The sequence below is a fragment of the Hemitrygon akajei genome, chromosome 23 (genome assembly GCF_048418815.1).
Source record: "Hemitrygon akajei chromosome 23, sHemAka1.3, whole genome shotgun sequence".
Lineage (NCBI taxonomy): Eukaryota > Metazoa > Chordata > Chondrichthyes > Myliobatiformes > Dasyatidae > Hemitrygon > Hemitrygon akajei.
Window position 1 is genome coordinate 12,055,525 of NC_133146.1, and position 15,593 is coordinate 12,071,117.

Below are 15,593 nucleotides of genomic sequence, written 5' to 3' on the forward strand. Positions count from 1 at the left end.
TAAGTGGCATCAAGTTGATATGCCCCATTTGATGTTTGTATTGAAATTTTAACCCCCCCCCGCTTTATAATTATTCACCTCACAGGAGCATTTGGACAATTTGTTTTAGTTATGCAGTTAAAGATTAACTCATTTAAGGCTGACACCATTTGAATGCTATCAATTCATATTATTAGTCCTCACGAAAGGTCTCGGCCTGAAATGTTGACTCTTTATTTCCCTCCATAGATGCTGCCTGATCTGCTGAGTACCTCTAGCATTCTGTGTCTGTTACTCTGGATTTCCAGCATCTGCAGAATCTTGTGTTTATTATTAGTTATCATTGACTTTCCTCTAACCATCCATGTGATACATGAATTTATGAATGGCTATAATCTTGAAATGGTCGTGTTCCCAAAATTTAACATTCAGGTTGGTAGAAGCTCATCAATCATTTTTCTGAAGATTAGCTCCTGTGAAAGTAAAAACACAACCATGCAAACTAGCAACACACACAAAATGCAGGAGGTACTCAGCAGGTCAGGCAGCAGTTAGTCAGCATTTCAGGCCAAGATCATCATCAGAAATGGAAAGAAGAGGGAAAAAGCCAGAATAAGATAGTTGGGGGTGAGAGGGGTAGATAGGAGTACAAGCTGGCAGCTGATAAGTGAGTGCAGGTGAAGAGGAAGGCAAGTGGTTGGGGAAGAGTGATGAGGTGAGTAGCTGGGAGGTGATAGGTGGATAGGTAAAGGGCTGAAAAAGGAGGAATCTGATAGAAGAGTGGACCATGGGAGAAAGGGAAGGAGGAGGGGAACCAGAGGGAATTGATGGGCAGGTAAGAAGAGAAGGGCAAGAGGGGAACCAGAATGAGGAATGAAAAAAGAAAGGAGAAATTACAGAAATCAATGTTCACACCATCAGGCTGGAGGTTTTGCTCCTACAACCTGATTGTGGCAGTAAAGGAGACCATGGACCAACATGTCAGAATGTGACAAACTAGTGGTAGTTTTAACTAGCAATACACAGAGACTTGTATAAGAAAGATTGTGCCAAACAAAGCAGGGGACAAGGACAGGAAAGAATCTGTAATTCACCAAAAATCTTCTCTGATCTTCTCTTTATTTCCCAACATATTCTATCTGGGTGGCCTCCAGCCTGACAGCATGAACATCAAATTCTGTAATTTCTCCCCTCTCTCTTTCCATTCCTTATTCTGGTTTTACTCTTACTCCTTCTCTTCTTACCTGCTCATCAGCTCCCTCTGGTTCCCTTTCTCCCACAGTCCACTCGCCTCTCCTATCAGATTCCTTCTTCAGCCCTTTACCTCTCCATGTGCCCCTCAACAAGAGCTGAAACCACAGAATTAGTTTTCATATAGATTCACAACACTCCTGACACTCTGACATAACATTTCACATACTGCAATATTAAGTGTCCTAAATTAATGAATTGCTTTTCTTTGTGATCTGATTCTCTTATTTAGACTTTGGTACAGTCACTGACTTCATGCCTTCATATATGTTTACTGATATTTTCTTTCCCATGAACTCCTCTTTCAAACGTTCTTCCAGAAAATAATTATTTTGTTTCTGCTTAATTTTCTTCCATTTCTTTCAATGCCCTAAATCTCTGGTATCCTCTTGCTTCCCTTATCTTGTCTTCATTTCAAAATTGAAGCCCTTAGGTAAAAACCTGCACTATCCCCGATGTTATTAGCTTTGGTGAAGTTCAAAATCTGACAGCACAGTAGGAGGCCTTTGATCATTCATGTCTATGATGGCTCTTTCAAACAGCTAACCAATTTGTCTACTCTTACATACTTTCTTTTTTTAACCTTGCAACCTTTTTTTCAAGTACATTTAAACAATTCCCCCTTTGGAAATGATGACTGAATTTACTCCTCCCACTTTTCAGCCACAGCATTTCAGTTAACTGTCTACAAAGTTCTCTTCATCTTCCCTGTGGCACTACTGCCAATGACTTTCACTAAGTACACCAGCCTACTAAACAAAAAATCGCTTTTCCTTACATACTTCCTCAGAATTTCTCAGATTTGAATACTCAATTAAGAGACCTCTCATTAAATTTAAATACAATACACATGTAGCAATAAGACTCCAGAGTCAACTGCTTACTTCCTAGGCTAGAATGTTTCAGGGGCATTATTTAACTTAAATCTTAAATTAATATCTTTTTAAGTATCATTCCAAAATATCTGACGTTTAGCTGGTAGTGAATACACAATTGAAGTAAACTTCCATCGTTTAAAGAGCTGACATTGAGGTGCTATTTTTTGTGAGGGTAATGGCACATCAGTGGAAATTATTTGCTATCTGAAACAGTTACATAGGGTATAATTTCCAGGAAATTTGACAGGTAGTTTACACCTAATAACAGTAGGCACATTATTGTCTATTCTATTAAACCCACTCATCTTGAAAACATTTCATTTCACTTTAGGCTTTTGTGTACCATGGGCTATTCTTGGCTGACTGGCAGATGTTTGGCAGCACACTCTCAGACATCTGATAATCATGTTCAGATTACTCATAAAGTTTCAGAACTTGATCACCTTCAACACCTCCATTCTAAATTGATAATATCATCTCTCTCCATCCCTTATTCTTCTGGTAGCATTGGTGAGATAAGCAATTCTTCTATCCAATGGCACTGAATAACTATGCTGTTATACCCATCCTTCATACAATGTTCCAAATCGGGTGGAAAAATCTCAAAGTAAATTATTTCCTGCAAGTTTAATTTTATTCTGAACTATATACTCCTGAAGTATCTCCTTCTGTTAGTTCTTATACAAGCTTAAAAAATTAACTCAAGGAACCAATTCTCTAAAGGCTGGAAAAACAAGAAAACACTGGACAACACTCAGCATGTCAGACATCATCTATGGGGAGAAAGATGGTTTATGTTTGATGTCAATCCCTAATATCAGAAATGCGAATTTAAAGAAAAGGTTATTTTTTAAGCTGAAATTGATAGAGGCAAGAAGCATTTTGCTCCATATCATATGCCTGTAAAACTAACAGTCTCACAATCCTACACTAAAGAAAAGTAATATAGGTCACTTGAAATAGTGGTTCTAAAATAGTGGGATGGGTCAATGGCCTCACTTTCTTCAATAATGTATACATTCGTAACTGTGTCAGCACTAAGTAAGCGCGTAAACCTTACAGGCAGGATTACAGTATCAAGGATTCAAGGATTCTTTGATGCACCAGTGAGTGCATAATCTGTGTATTGTAATAACTAGGGAAGATGCCAGTTACATAGCCCACTCACCTAAGGAAATGGAGAAGTTGTTGTAAGAAAGGCAAATAAATGTTCAGAGAGGCCATTGACACTATTGCATCAATCAAGAGTTGGAAATGAGCAACAAGCCAAGATTTACAGACAAACAGTGTATTTTACAGCAAACAAAACCTATATACATAATCTACTTGAAAAGCACCTTTATGCCTGCAGCAAACAGTCATTGGCAGCACTTGTTTTCCAGGTGTAACTGACAGAGGTATTACCTAACCATCTCCCTTCTGGCCAGGAACAGTGAATTTACTGTGTGCAGCCAAAAATAAAGTATTTTTACTAAACAAGCATAAAACCGTGTCAAAACTTAAAACTCAAATACGGCATGGTAAAAACTATCAATGTCAAATAGGAAATTATCAATAGGAAATCACAAAAAAAAATAAAATTGGAAATGTTTAACAACTAAAATAGCAGGAATATTATTGTTTAGGCTAAAACAGGTTAATTAAGTCAAGGAGATGCTTTTTGTTAAATTCCTATAATTGTCACTGACACACATACCAAAGTTTCTTTAAGAAAATTGCCACATTGCCATTTTTAAAATATGACATATTTATGTTACATTTTCAGCTGAGATAATCCACTTTCTTTTTAATGGCTAATTCATCCGACTGTGACACAATAGGAAAGACACACAATTTGATGTTAGGAAAATCAATACATTTAAATCTGAAAGCCAGTTGATAAGATCAGATGATTCATCAGTCCAAACCAATTGTCTGCATGTAGATAAACACAAGGAAATTTGCAGATGCTGGAAATCCAGAGTAACACATACAAAATGCTGGAGGAACTCAGGTCAGACAACATCTATGGAAAGGAATTTTGTATGTGTTTGCACTTACAAGGTGTTGAAAACCAGATATTGAGAAAACCTATAAGCTTAAAATAAAAGGTATCAGTCAAAAAATTCTGCTGTGTATACAAAAAATGAAACAAATATTATGATGAAATTCATTTATCTAATATTGAGGATTCAATTAAAAATAAACTTTGATTATAAGATATTGACAGCATGTAAATAGAGCCATAGAAACTCTAACTCACAGCTATCTAATATGATTTGAATTATGCTCAGAGAAAATGGAATACCACCTTTCATATTAGCCTGGGACATCACTTCAATGTGTGATATAATCTATAATAAACTCAATGAAAGTGCACAGAGCATAACAGATTCAAACAATAGAAAAATATACAGTGGCAATTCTCAACAAATGGCACAACTGATGCAAACAGATGCTCATCGAATAAACATAAATTATATGACATTAATCCTGTAAAACAAACAAAACAGCTGAGCACCAGTAATAGTATCAACTAATAGCACAGACAATAAACTTTAATGAACAGATAAGAAACAATTTATTAAAGGTAGTACTTTCCTTTGGGTATGATCCAAAACAGAGATCATATTAAAAGGGACGTACTATCTGTCCAGTAGTGCTTGTAATGAACAATCCAAAGTGTTTTATGCTGCACTGGAGGGAGGCAATTCTTAAGCAAATTATGTCAGCTCACATGCCTTTGCATAAAACAAAAAACTTTCAGAAACAGTTGTCATGTTAGTAATGGCTATGAGTACAATATGCAGAAACATTCAAAATACATGCATTTTTGTTAGAAACAGCAAAAAAAACTGATATAAAGGAAAAAAATACACAACCCGTGTAGTGTATTGCATTGCAATGCAGCATTCCAAGGGCATTTGCAATCAGCATTTTTCATTGTCAAGTACTGTTCACAGCAGTTCATGTGGAGCCGCAGACATTGTGCAAGAGGAGTCAGTGTAGGGTTCAAGGCACAGTTACAGTAAGCAAGTAAAAACACAACCAAGCTTGATGGTCATGTATATTAAGTTTAAAAGGTATCAAAAACTGCAGCCATAAAATGTGGTATAAAAATAATATGTTTTCAGTAACGTTGAGTGGTTAGCTGGTCGTAACTCTCCATTTCTCATCCATAAATAGAAGTCAAAAGCCATTATGCTTCGTGCTGACATCCAAGCTAGATACACTTTCAACGGTTCAGAGGATCCAAGTAAACTATACTTAATTTTCATCATCAGTGTTATGATTCAGTGACTTACGAATCACAAGGTTGATCTCATGTGGTGAATTTGTTGTTGCTGCTACGGTTTCGGGGCTAGGCTCTTTACTTAGTAAGTCCGTTGTCCCTAGTTCACCTTCAAGGCTCTGGGGTGAGCAGTCCATTTGGGTTGCTGCTACTGCATTTACATACTGCATCCTTGTGATCTAAGCAGAAAAAGAGTTATGCAACTTTAAACATATACCTCGTACGTATTGATGAGGCAGAGGAAAAAGAGAAAACGGAATAATTCTGACATTAGTTGGCATCATTAATTTTTGTTTGCAAACTTCACCAGGTACATTCCAGCTGAAATCATTTCCTTTCTCAAAGTCTGTTCTTATACCATGGTACAGACTAAAACATAGTTATAATCTGCTCTGTTCTGATTATGAGAACCTCAAAGTAAATTTATTAGCAAAGTACATACATGCCAGCAAATACTATTCTGAGATTCATTTTCTTGCAGGCATTCATAAAAAAAGAAATACAATAGAATCCATGAAAATCCACAAAAGTCTGACAAAAGAAGACAATTTGTACAAATACAAAAAAAAACAAAATAGATAAATCAATAACACCGAGAACATGCGCTGTAGAGTCCTTGAAAGTGAGTCCATAGGCTGCGTTCAGTGTTCAATTCAGCGTTGTGGTGAGTGAAGTTATCCATACTGGTTCAACTGATGGATGAAGGGTAATATCTGTGCCAGAACCTAACAGTGTGGGACCTAAGGCTCCTGTACCTCTTTCCCAACAGCAGCAGTGAGAAGAGAGCATGACTGACAACCCGGCTGACAAGCTACTCGAGAGAAAGGTTTGTCAAATCAAACCTGAATCTCCTCCAATTAAAATCTTTAAACATATACAGTATATTGCAACAGGTTCCAACTAGCCTGACCTTTTGTATTCCAATTTTGAACATCAAAAATATCTTACGTCATCTTCCACAAATTAACTGCTCATCATTAGATATATTTGACTGAATTCTTTAGTTTATATGGAAAATTAGAACTTAACCAGTGCTAATACCAAACTAACCCTATCATGTGGTTTCCTGTGCTTTAACCATAACCTCACCTTAGTAACAATATTCTGGGGTGGCTTGGAAAAGCCTGAGACAAAAGTTGTACACAATCAATGTCACACACAATGAGAGTTCTCTAAGTATTTTATATCATTTGAGTTAGAAACATGTCACAAAATATTTATAGAAGAAAATGGGTCTTAGGGAGCATCACAAATACAGTGGAAAACTTCTCATTACCTACAGATCTGCATTAACAAATGATTTCCAGTCAGTTACCTGGAACTACTACTGTATTCTATGACACATGTGCAAAGTCTTACTTGTGTGTGATGCCCATAACTTTGCAGCTAAAAACCTTTTGGACTTCCTCATGGGATTGCACGGGTGACTCATGACAAGAAGTGTGTGAATTTTTCAGAGCAATGGAAGGTATCCTGCAAGGCCACTTACAATAATGTAGAATAAACCAATACTCCTAGGAGTTGGGTGAAAACATCCAGCAAGTCCACACTACAGAATGTTACACATTTTTATTTCAGTTTTTTTTCTTAATTAGAAAGCAATACTTCTTTGTAAAGTTGGCAAGTTTGAAGGAAGCGGGGAACATACAATTACTCAGGTCTTAGCCACAGCTGCAAACCTATCTATGTTCTGCACCCTGGCCTGACTTGCACTTGTGACCACCAGTTCTAGCAACATGTCCTATTTCGAATAAATGAGCAAGTCATAAACTGATGATCTATCATCAGAGTTTTAATTTAATGTGTTACATTTCAGCAGAAAACAATCAATTTTCAACTGCATAATGCTGAAGAATTGCAATGGAATTTCCTAGTAAGATTCCTATAAAAGTTCTTTGTTTATAAAGATGTGCAATTATTTGTGAAGTCTTGGATGGTTCAAATATATATAAAAATGTACATGGCTAACTCTAATAGCACACAAGTAAACTTGATCTAGAGCAACACACACAAAGGACTGGAGGAACTCAGCAAGTCAGATAGCATCTAAGAGAGGTGGGGTGAATTACCCTCCATAGATGCAGCCTAATTTGCTGAGTTCTTACAGCACTTTGTGTGCGTTGCTCTAGGTTCCCAGCATCTGTAGAACCTTCATGATAATCTGATCTGTCTTATGATGAGATGTGGTGGTGCTGATACTGGTGTGCACTTCAGATTGGATAATTTACTCATCAACAAAATTGAAAAAATGAGATGAGATTACCGTAAGCACAAAATTTGGAATTTTGCAAATTAACTGGATAAAATTCCTTGCTTTTTTAAAACTGTATGTGAATGCAAAATACCTGCAACAAACTTTTTTTGACATTTTAAATGGCAAAGAAGTCCATTTGGCCCATCTAAACTTCATCCTCCCACAAAAAAATTGAACTTAATCTATTACTGCACCTAACTTTCCTTAATTGATTCCAAGGTACAGTGGATTCTGGTTAATTGGGGCAGCCAACTCCTAAAAAACAAAGACTAATCAAGAAAAATAAATGAGATTCCCATCATTTCTTTGGGACACTGTCGCTTAATTGGAACAGGGGATTGTTGCCGAACAGTTTCTAACTAGCATCAGTTGCATGTGCTTGCGTTTCTGTTAAACACAACACTGTATATCAAGCAAACATTTTTAAATAGTGTTAATTGTAAAAACAGTCATTTTTGTTATTGATAGTTGGCGAGCTATAAGCAGTAAGATAATTCAGGACTGTTTTGCTCACTGCAATTTCAATCATTCAGGCTTGGATTTGCCAGAAACAACCAGGAGTGAAAATGAAACAATTTCACTATTTCAACAAGTTAGAATCTATAAAGAACTTGAAAGCATCCACAATCATCTTGAATATTACATTGAAAATGAAGATTTGGAGGACACAGTCATCAACAGCATTGTATAAGACTCCATTATCTGCAGTTTGTTCATTTGCAGTCAAGTGAACATAATGTGGATGAATTCCTCCGTTGATAAATATTAGGAACTAATACAAAGTTTTGCAGTACTGCAGTAATATTGGTAGTGTTTGAATTTGTTCTGTATTTCATTTAAGTAGATAACTTGCTACTCAGTTTGTCTTTTTATATCTTTTTAACTACTGCTGTAAAACTTCGGCTAACTGGGGCAGTCGCTTAACTGGGCTAAAGTGTACAGGCCCTGATATGTCCCAATTAAACAGAATCCACTGCATTATTATCTACATTTCTAACTGAATATTATTCCTGACATGAATAACAATGTCAAGAAATGCTTCCTAACCAGTTCCAAACTTACTAATTATATGGCTCCTTCTTTGCAAGATGTGACTTAACCTGAAATAGTATTGAAGGTTTATTTTATACATCTTTGAGATTCACTCATTCATCACCTTTCAAGACTGAGTATTTTGCCTTTCTGCTAAACCTCCCTCATAATTCTAACATGAAAAACCATGAAATTGGGCCAACGTTGCATCTTGACAAGAAGACGTGAGCACCAGAACTGCATCAACTTTAAGTAACCAGCTACATATTTTAAATGAAAAACGGGCAGCAATACATTTTAAAAAAATACAGATTCAAAAGCAAAAATCCAATCTGCTTACAGTGGCAACATGATGCAATGGGATTAATTATGTGAAAATAAGTTCATCGCAGAAGATTGTATTTTAAATACTTCCTTAGCCTGTTGCATGCAAGTAATCAGATTCTAAATAACTGAAATAATCATAGATAAATGCAGTACCATTTGGTAGTTATATTGCAAAGTACTACCTTAGTAAATTAAAACATATATCATAAAGCATTTAAAACATGTCAATAAAATGCCCTTGCCTCCAAAGGGACCAGCTTAATTTTACAAACCGCCTTGAAGGCCTGCATATGGGTGCAATTAGCGGAAACTCACAATGGTGATTTTGAGATTGTGTCCAAACTTATGAGCAAGACCAGCATCCAGCACAATGCTTTTCAAATAGTATGACAACTCATGGGAACTCCACTTGTTCTTGATGGAACTTGCTTTTGAAATTCCACCTATCCTTGGCTGTCTTGGGCAAATTGGGCTGAAAGAAGACAGGCCCAGCAGAATCTCCAGATCAAGCTCACCAAAGAGTAGTTAGGATCCAAGGTGGTATACAAGAAGGAATTTTAATGACCAGTTCATGGGTGAATTAAAAAACAGAATAACCTTAGCATTAGCTTATTTTGTAAGGAATTTGCATCGTATTCCAATGCAGTTTGGAAATTATGCATAAACACGAGAAAGTCTGCACATGCTGGAAATCCAAAGTAACACACACAAAATGGTGGAGGAACTCAGCGGGTCAGGCGGCATCTATGGAAGTGATAGACAGTTGACATTTCAGGCCAAGACCCTTCTTTAGAACTGAGAAGGAAAGAGAAAGAGACTAGAATAAAAAGGTTGGGGGAGAGGAAGGATGATAGCTAGGACATGATAGATGAAGCCATGCATGTGGGAAAGGTCAAGGGGTGGCGAAGGAATCTAATAGGAGAGGACAGTGGATCATAGGAGAAAGGGAAGGAGGAGGGGGCCCAGGGGGAATTAATAGGTAGGTGAGAGAGGGTAAAAAGTCAGAGTGAGGAATGGGTGTGGGGGGGGGGGTGGTATGCAATAATTATGATAAACAAATAATGTCATCTTCACTTCAAAGTTGATTTCTTTAATTCAGAAGTACTAATGTAGTTGATTGCAATGTATATTAGGCTATCATTAATGGATAACAGGTTTTGAAAAACAGTCACACCTGATTTAATAATTGAACAAAGGAAAGTGTGCAGTTTTTGCATTTAATGACCTGCAAAGTGACCTTATAACTCTCAGCTTCTCTTTCCCTTATGTTCCAATACAATGTAATGTTCGTTCATGAAAATATTGTACAGGCACCCAGCAATCCTCTGGTTTGATTCTTTGATAATTTTAGACTGGGGGCATAGTCCCATTTTCAGACAAGCCCTCATTTCTCAGCCTTTTCCCTCTTCTAACATTTCTTTCAATCCTCTGAAATTAATCTACATCACTTCAGAGGTTATATTATTTCTCCCTTTGTTTGATTCTTATTAACTTTTTGGGTGAAAATGGTCAGAAGCTAAAACACATGTAGCCCATATCTTCTGTCCTCAGAAGCTTTTTCTTTTTGTGTTACTGAGGAAACACGAACAGACATTACATTAAACTTTATTTAAACAGACTCTGTGCCAAAAATTTGTTGGCCACACTAAGATTAGGAATTGCTCACGTCTCTTTCTCCATCTTTAAGTTCAAGGATAAACTGACCAGAGGATTCCAGTGCTCAACACAAGTTTACAGATCTTAGTGAAATAAAACATGCAATAGTAAGTGTCCTTGCATTCAAATACAGAAGCAAGTTATTACCTTCACAAACTGGAGGTCTGTTAATTGTCGTACTGAGTAGTCTGGAAGATAATTATGGATAGTCTGATTTAGGTGGTAGGTGCTGCCCCCGAATTCAATCCGTTCTGCTGGATTTAGTGATTCTGACCTTTGTAATCTGTAGTCATTGTGATCTGGTGATTTGACAACTGAGCCATGCATAAAATAAGGACAAATAAAATGAAAGCTGTTAGTTGCATTCCTTAAATAGATTTAAGTGCTATATACAAATGTTAAAATGGATAGGTAAGCTATTAGTACAACAAAATAATAAAGTTATACTTACAAAAAATAGTTATTACATTGAATCATCATTAGCTAGACAAACTGCTATAATGATCACATTTTGAAATTGAATCCAAGGCAGATCAGTATCTTTATTTTAAACAATAAAATAAATCCATTAACATGCTTCAATCGTCACCTAGTCAGCATCTAAGCAGACCTTTAACTTATCAATACCTTAAATCTCATTAAGAGATTTTGTTCCCACTGTGGCAGAGCAATGGGTAACAGCGCCATCTATTGGCCAGCAACAAACAAATGTTTCTGGTCACAGGAAATTAATAAACCAATTTTCTTTTGATTGTCATCCAAGGACAGTTTCCTTGGATTTGAAACATAGGTGCATAGAAATCTAATCATTTAAGGCTGATTTTCCCAGAGTTATACAACTGTATACAGTATATTTTCTTCCCCAGCGAAAGACAAAGACGACCAATTCTATATTGCTTATATCCCTCTGGGAATTTAACAAAGCCTTTGGTGGAGTCAGTCAGCTTTGCCATCTTGCACAACATTACAATGAATTGGCGGCATAATTGACATTGGAGTGTCTGTCATTAGACCTTCTGAGGAAAAGGTAGAATTACTAGCACAATTCTAAACTAGGATGCCTGTCAAGTAAATAAATTACTTTAGGCATCCCATCCCTCCTACCATAATTGCCAAAATGATTAACTGCCAATCCCAATCTCCATACCCTGCCACCATGCCTCCCTCACTGACTATTATCACCACATTATGAGTTGGCAGTCCCAATTCCTCTCCAACACAAAACCTAGACCAGTTATCCCCACCAAAGTACTTCCAAGATCAAACACCGACTTCTACTATCACCCCCTTCCCTTCCCCAAGTGCCAGTCTTCCACTCGATTCCCCTCACAACACTGCAACATAGGCTCAGTCAAAAGCTGACCATTACGAACACTAAGTGGAGGCATGTCATCTTGGATACATTTGTATTCAAAAGAGCCTGATTACAAGAGAAAGATGAATCTATTGACTACACATGGTATAAATATTGTGTAATACATTGCTAAAAGCACACACATGGTACAGGAATAATTTGTTTAAAGTCAAATTCTTTAATAGAGGTCTCGTGGAAATCTCCAGAACCTTATTACAGAGACACACTCTCACCTATTTATACGACTGCTCGTTTCATTATAGTAGTGTCAGTAACATTATCCTGTCTTACATAAACATACACCTCACACTTTACATCAACCTGTCAGTCTTAGGCCAGGCCACTCAGGGACTTGTTCATGTTATTTTGCACCTTGGCCTCCAAAGAATGGTATTTTGCTTAGATGCATACAAGTGTATGGCTGAATGACAATAAATTCGAACTTTTAAACTTGAAATGACTTTTGTTTTCTGAATGACTTGTAGTTCACTGTGGCACTTCCCACGTTAAGTAACATTTTCAAACATGAACAGCATTGTGTAGATGCAAGCCCCTTTCCATTTCTTCCAAGCATGTTTAATACTTTTTTACCCTCATTAGACTTCACAAAAAACCTTAATCTTTCATTATGTTTTTACTCAAAAAGCCTTCTGGATCCTTGGAGTAACAAATTAAAAACAAGGAATAGATCAAAGCACATTATGAACCAATAAGTGCATTGCATCTGACTTGATGAACATAGAAAGGGCCACTTAAAGCTTCTGTCATTACTGCACCTTCAACAGCATCATTGTTTAATATGAGGAACAACGCCAAATTGAGTTTGCCTTTCCAGAACACTGAACCTACTGCCCTTTTGTAATGGAATTCACCATCTTTTTCTCAGCTGTGACTTGCCACTAAATATATGCCAAGATACGTCAAAAATATATTTGAATAAGCACTACAAATCCTTGATTAATGGATTATCAGGTTCAAACGTAACAACATTTGGCTAACAGAAGCTTATATAAAGAAACTAACATACAAATTCACGTACTGCTGGCTGCATTATTTAAACAAAAAAAGGGCAGAGACGGACCACACATGCAGAAAGACACAGACCTAGCCTTCAGCTGCAAAGCGCAAATGCTGAAACAGTTTGCATGAATTTCTTGGCAATTTCAGCTCAGCAGTTAGTAAAAATATTGCATGAAATGTCTTCATACATTTATGTTAAATGTGTATAAACTGGTAGTCCAAATCCTAAAAAGAGCAGCAGCAGCAGCAATGAAACAATCTGGAAGACATCTGTCTTGAAATTCATAGATTCAGTCAGTCATTGTACAGAAGAGGCCTTTCACACCACTGTACCCATATGGACAGAAGTACATTTATGTTCATTTACTTCCCAGTGTGTTAGTACTGCAGCATGAGGTCATCCTTCACCCCTTTAGAGAAACAATTGACATTTTATTTGTACTTCTAACCTCATTCACTAATCTCAATTGCTTTGGCTCTCATTGTCCTCTGTGTCCTCATCATAATGTCTATTTCCTTTCACCACCCTCAGTCCTGATGCAGGGTTTTGAACGGAAACACAGACAGTTCCTTTCCTACCACAGATGCTGTACGACCCTCTTGAGTTCTTCCAGCAGATTGTTGCCTGCTTATCTCAGCCTCTTACACCTGCCGACGGGACCCCCGAAGATGACACCAAGAAAATGGGCGACACCTGGGGACAACTTGAAAGACTGGCCTGGGACAGAAGACTCCAGCAAGCTGCTGTTGGCAGCCTATGACCCAGTAGATGGTGGGCCTAGAAACTGACTGACTTTCATACACACATCAACAGAGCAAAAGAAATTGATTTCCATGTAGACAAAATCCAGTATGGTTGCCCTTAAGAAAATGGGGGGTGTGGAAAGGAAAACAGCAAGACAGGGAAGAAGATAAAAGGAAAAAGAAAAATCAACGTAGTCACGTCCACTATTTTCTGCTTTGGCAACATATCTAAATCACAAGGTAATGTATCAAAAGATTCAACAGATCTGATAACCCTGAATTTGCTCAACAAGATTTAAAAAAAACTAATAACAGTGGTCCAATGTTCCAGTGGTGCTAGAAAGTTTGTGAACACTAGAATTATCTCTATTTCTGCATAAATATGACTTAACATGTGTTTAGATCTACACGCAAGTTCTAAAACTAGATAAAGTGAACCCTATTAAATAAATAACATCTTATTTATTGAGAAAAGTGATCCAATATTACATGTATTTGTTGGAAAGAGTATGTGACCCTCTGGGATAATGCCTTCTACAAAAGTTTTTTGGAGTCAGGTTTTTCCAATCAATAAGATGAGATTGGAGGTGTGGATTGTAGAGGTGCCCAGCCCTATATAAAAAAAACAGTCAGGCTACTGACAGAGTTTGCTCTTCTCAAGAAAGATCTGTTTATGTACACCATACCTTGATCAAAACAACTTTCAGAGGACCTTAGAAGAATTGTAGAGGTGCTTAAAGCTGGAAAAGGCTGACTGTCCATCAGTCCACAGTAAGAGAAATTGTCTACAAATGGAGGTAATTCAGTACTGTTACTACTCTCCCTAGGAGAGGGCATCCTGCAAAGATCACACCAAGAGCACAATGTGCAATGCTGAAGGAGGTGAAAAAGAACCCAAGGGTAACAACAAAAGACCTGAAAAATCTCCAGAACTTGCTAAAGTCTGTTCATGTGCCCACTATAAGAAAAACACTGAACAACAATGGTATTCATGGAAGGTCAACAACTGCTCTCAAAAAAAAACTGCCACAGGTCTCAAGTTTGCAAAAGGCCACCTGGATCTTCTACAACGCTTCTGGGACAATGTTCAATGGACAGATGAGACGAAAGTCAAACTTTTTGGCAGAAATGCACATTGCTATGTTTGGAGGAAAAAGGGCACTGCACACCAACACCAAAACCTCATCCCAACTGTGAAGCACGGTGGAAGGAGCATTGAGATTTGGGGCTGCTTTGCTGCCTCAGGGCCTGGACAGCTTGCAATCATTGAGGGAATAATGAATTCAAAATTGTACCAAGACATTTTACAGGAAAATATCAGGGTAGCAATCCGTCATCTGAAGCTTAATAGAAGTTGGATAATGATCCAAAAGACAAGAGTAAATCAACAACAGGATGCCTTAAAAAGAAGAAAATTAGTATTTTGGAATGGTCAAGTCAAAGTCCTGACCTTAATCCTACAGAAATGTTGTGGAAGGACCTGAAGCAAGCAGTTTATACAAGGAAGCCCACCAATGTCCCAGAGTTGAAGCAGTCTTTTTAAGGAAAAATGGCCTAAAATTCTCCAAGCTGATGTGTGAGACTGACCAACAGTTATGGGAAATGTTTAGTTGAAGTTATTGCTGTATGGGGGGGTGGGGGGGTGGTCAACCAGTTACTGAAAGCAAAGGTTCACATACGTTTCCCATCAAATACATGTAATATTGGATCATTTTCTCAATAAATAAATAAACAAGTAAATATTTTTGTGTTAATTGTTTAATTGGGGTCTCTTTATCTAGTTTTAGGACTTGTGTGAAGACCTGGTCACATTTTAGGTCATATTTA

General features: G+C 37.3%; 1 protein-coding gene across 4 annotated transcripts in view; it reads right to left on the reverse strand.

Annotated features, from left to right (window-relative positions):
- The window catches only part of cnnm1 (cyclin and CBS domain divalent metal cation transport mediator 1), a 118,437-nt gene that overhangs the window by 32,537 nt on the left and 70,307 nt on the right, over window positions 1–15,593 (reverse strand). For 3 of the 4 annotated variants that reach the window (XM_073026936.1, XM_073026935.1, XM_073026937.1), the window contains 2 exons: window positions 10,796–10,962; window positions 5,393–5,558 (listed from right to left, as the gene is read on the reverse strand). In XM_073026936.1, the coding sequence (XP_072883037.1) occupies window positions 5,393–5,558; window positions 10,796–10,962 (333 nt within the window). The remainder of the gene's footprint in view (window positions 1–5,392; window positions 5,559–10,795; window positions 10,963–15,593) is intronic. The other variant, XR_012096074.1, reaches the window with a different exon arrangement.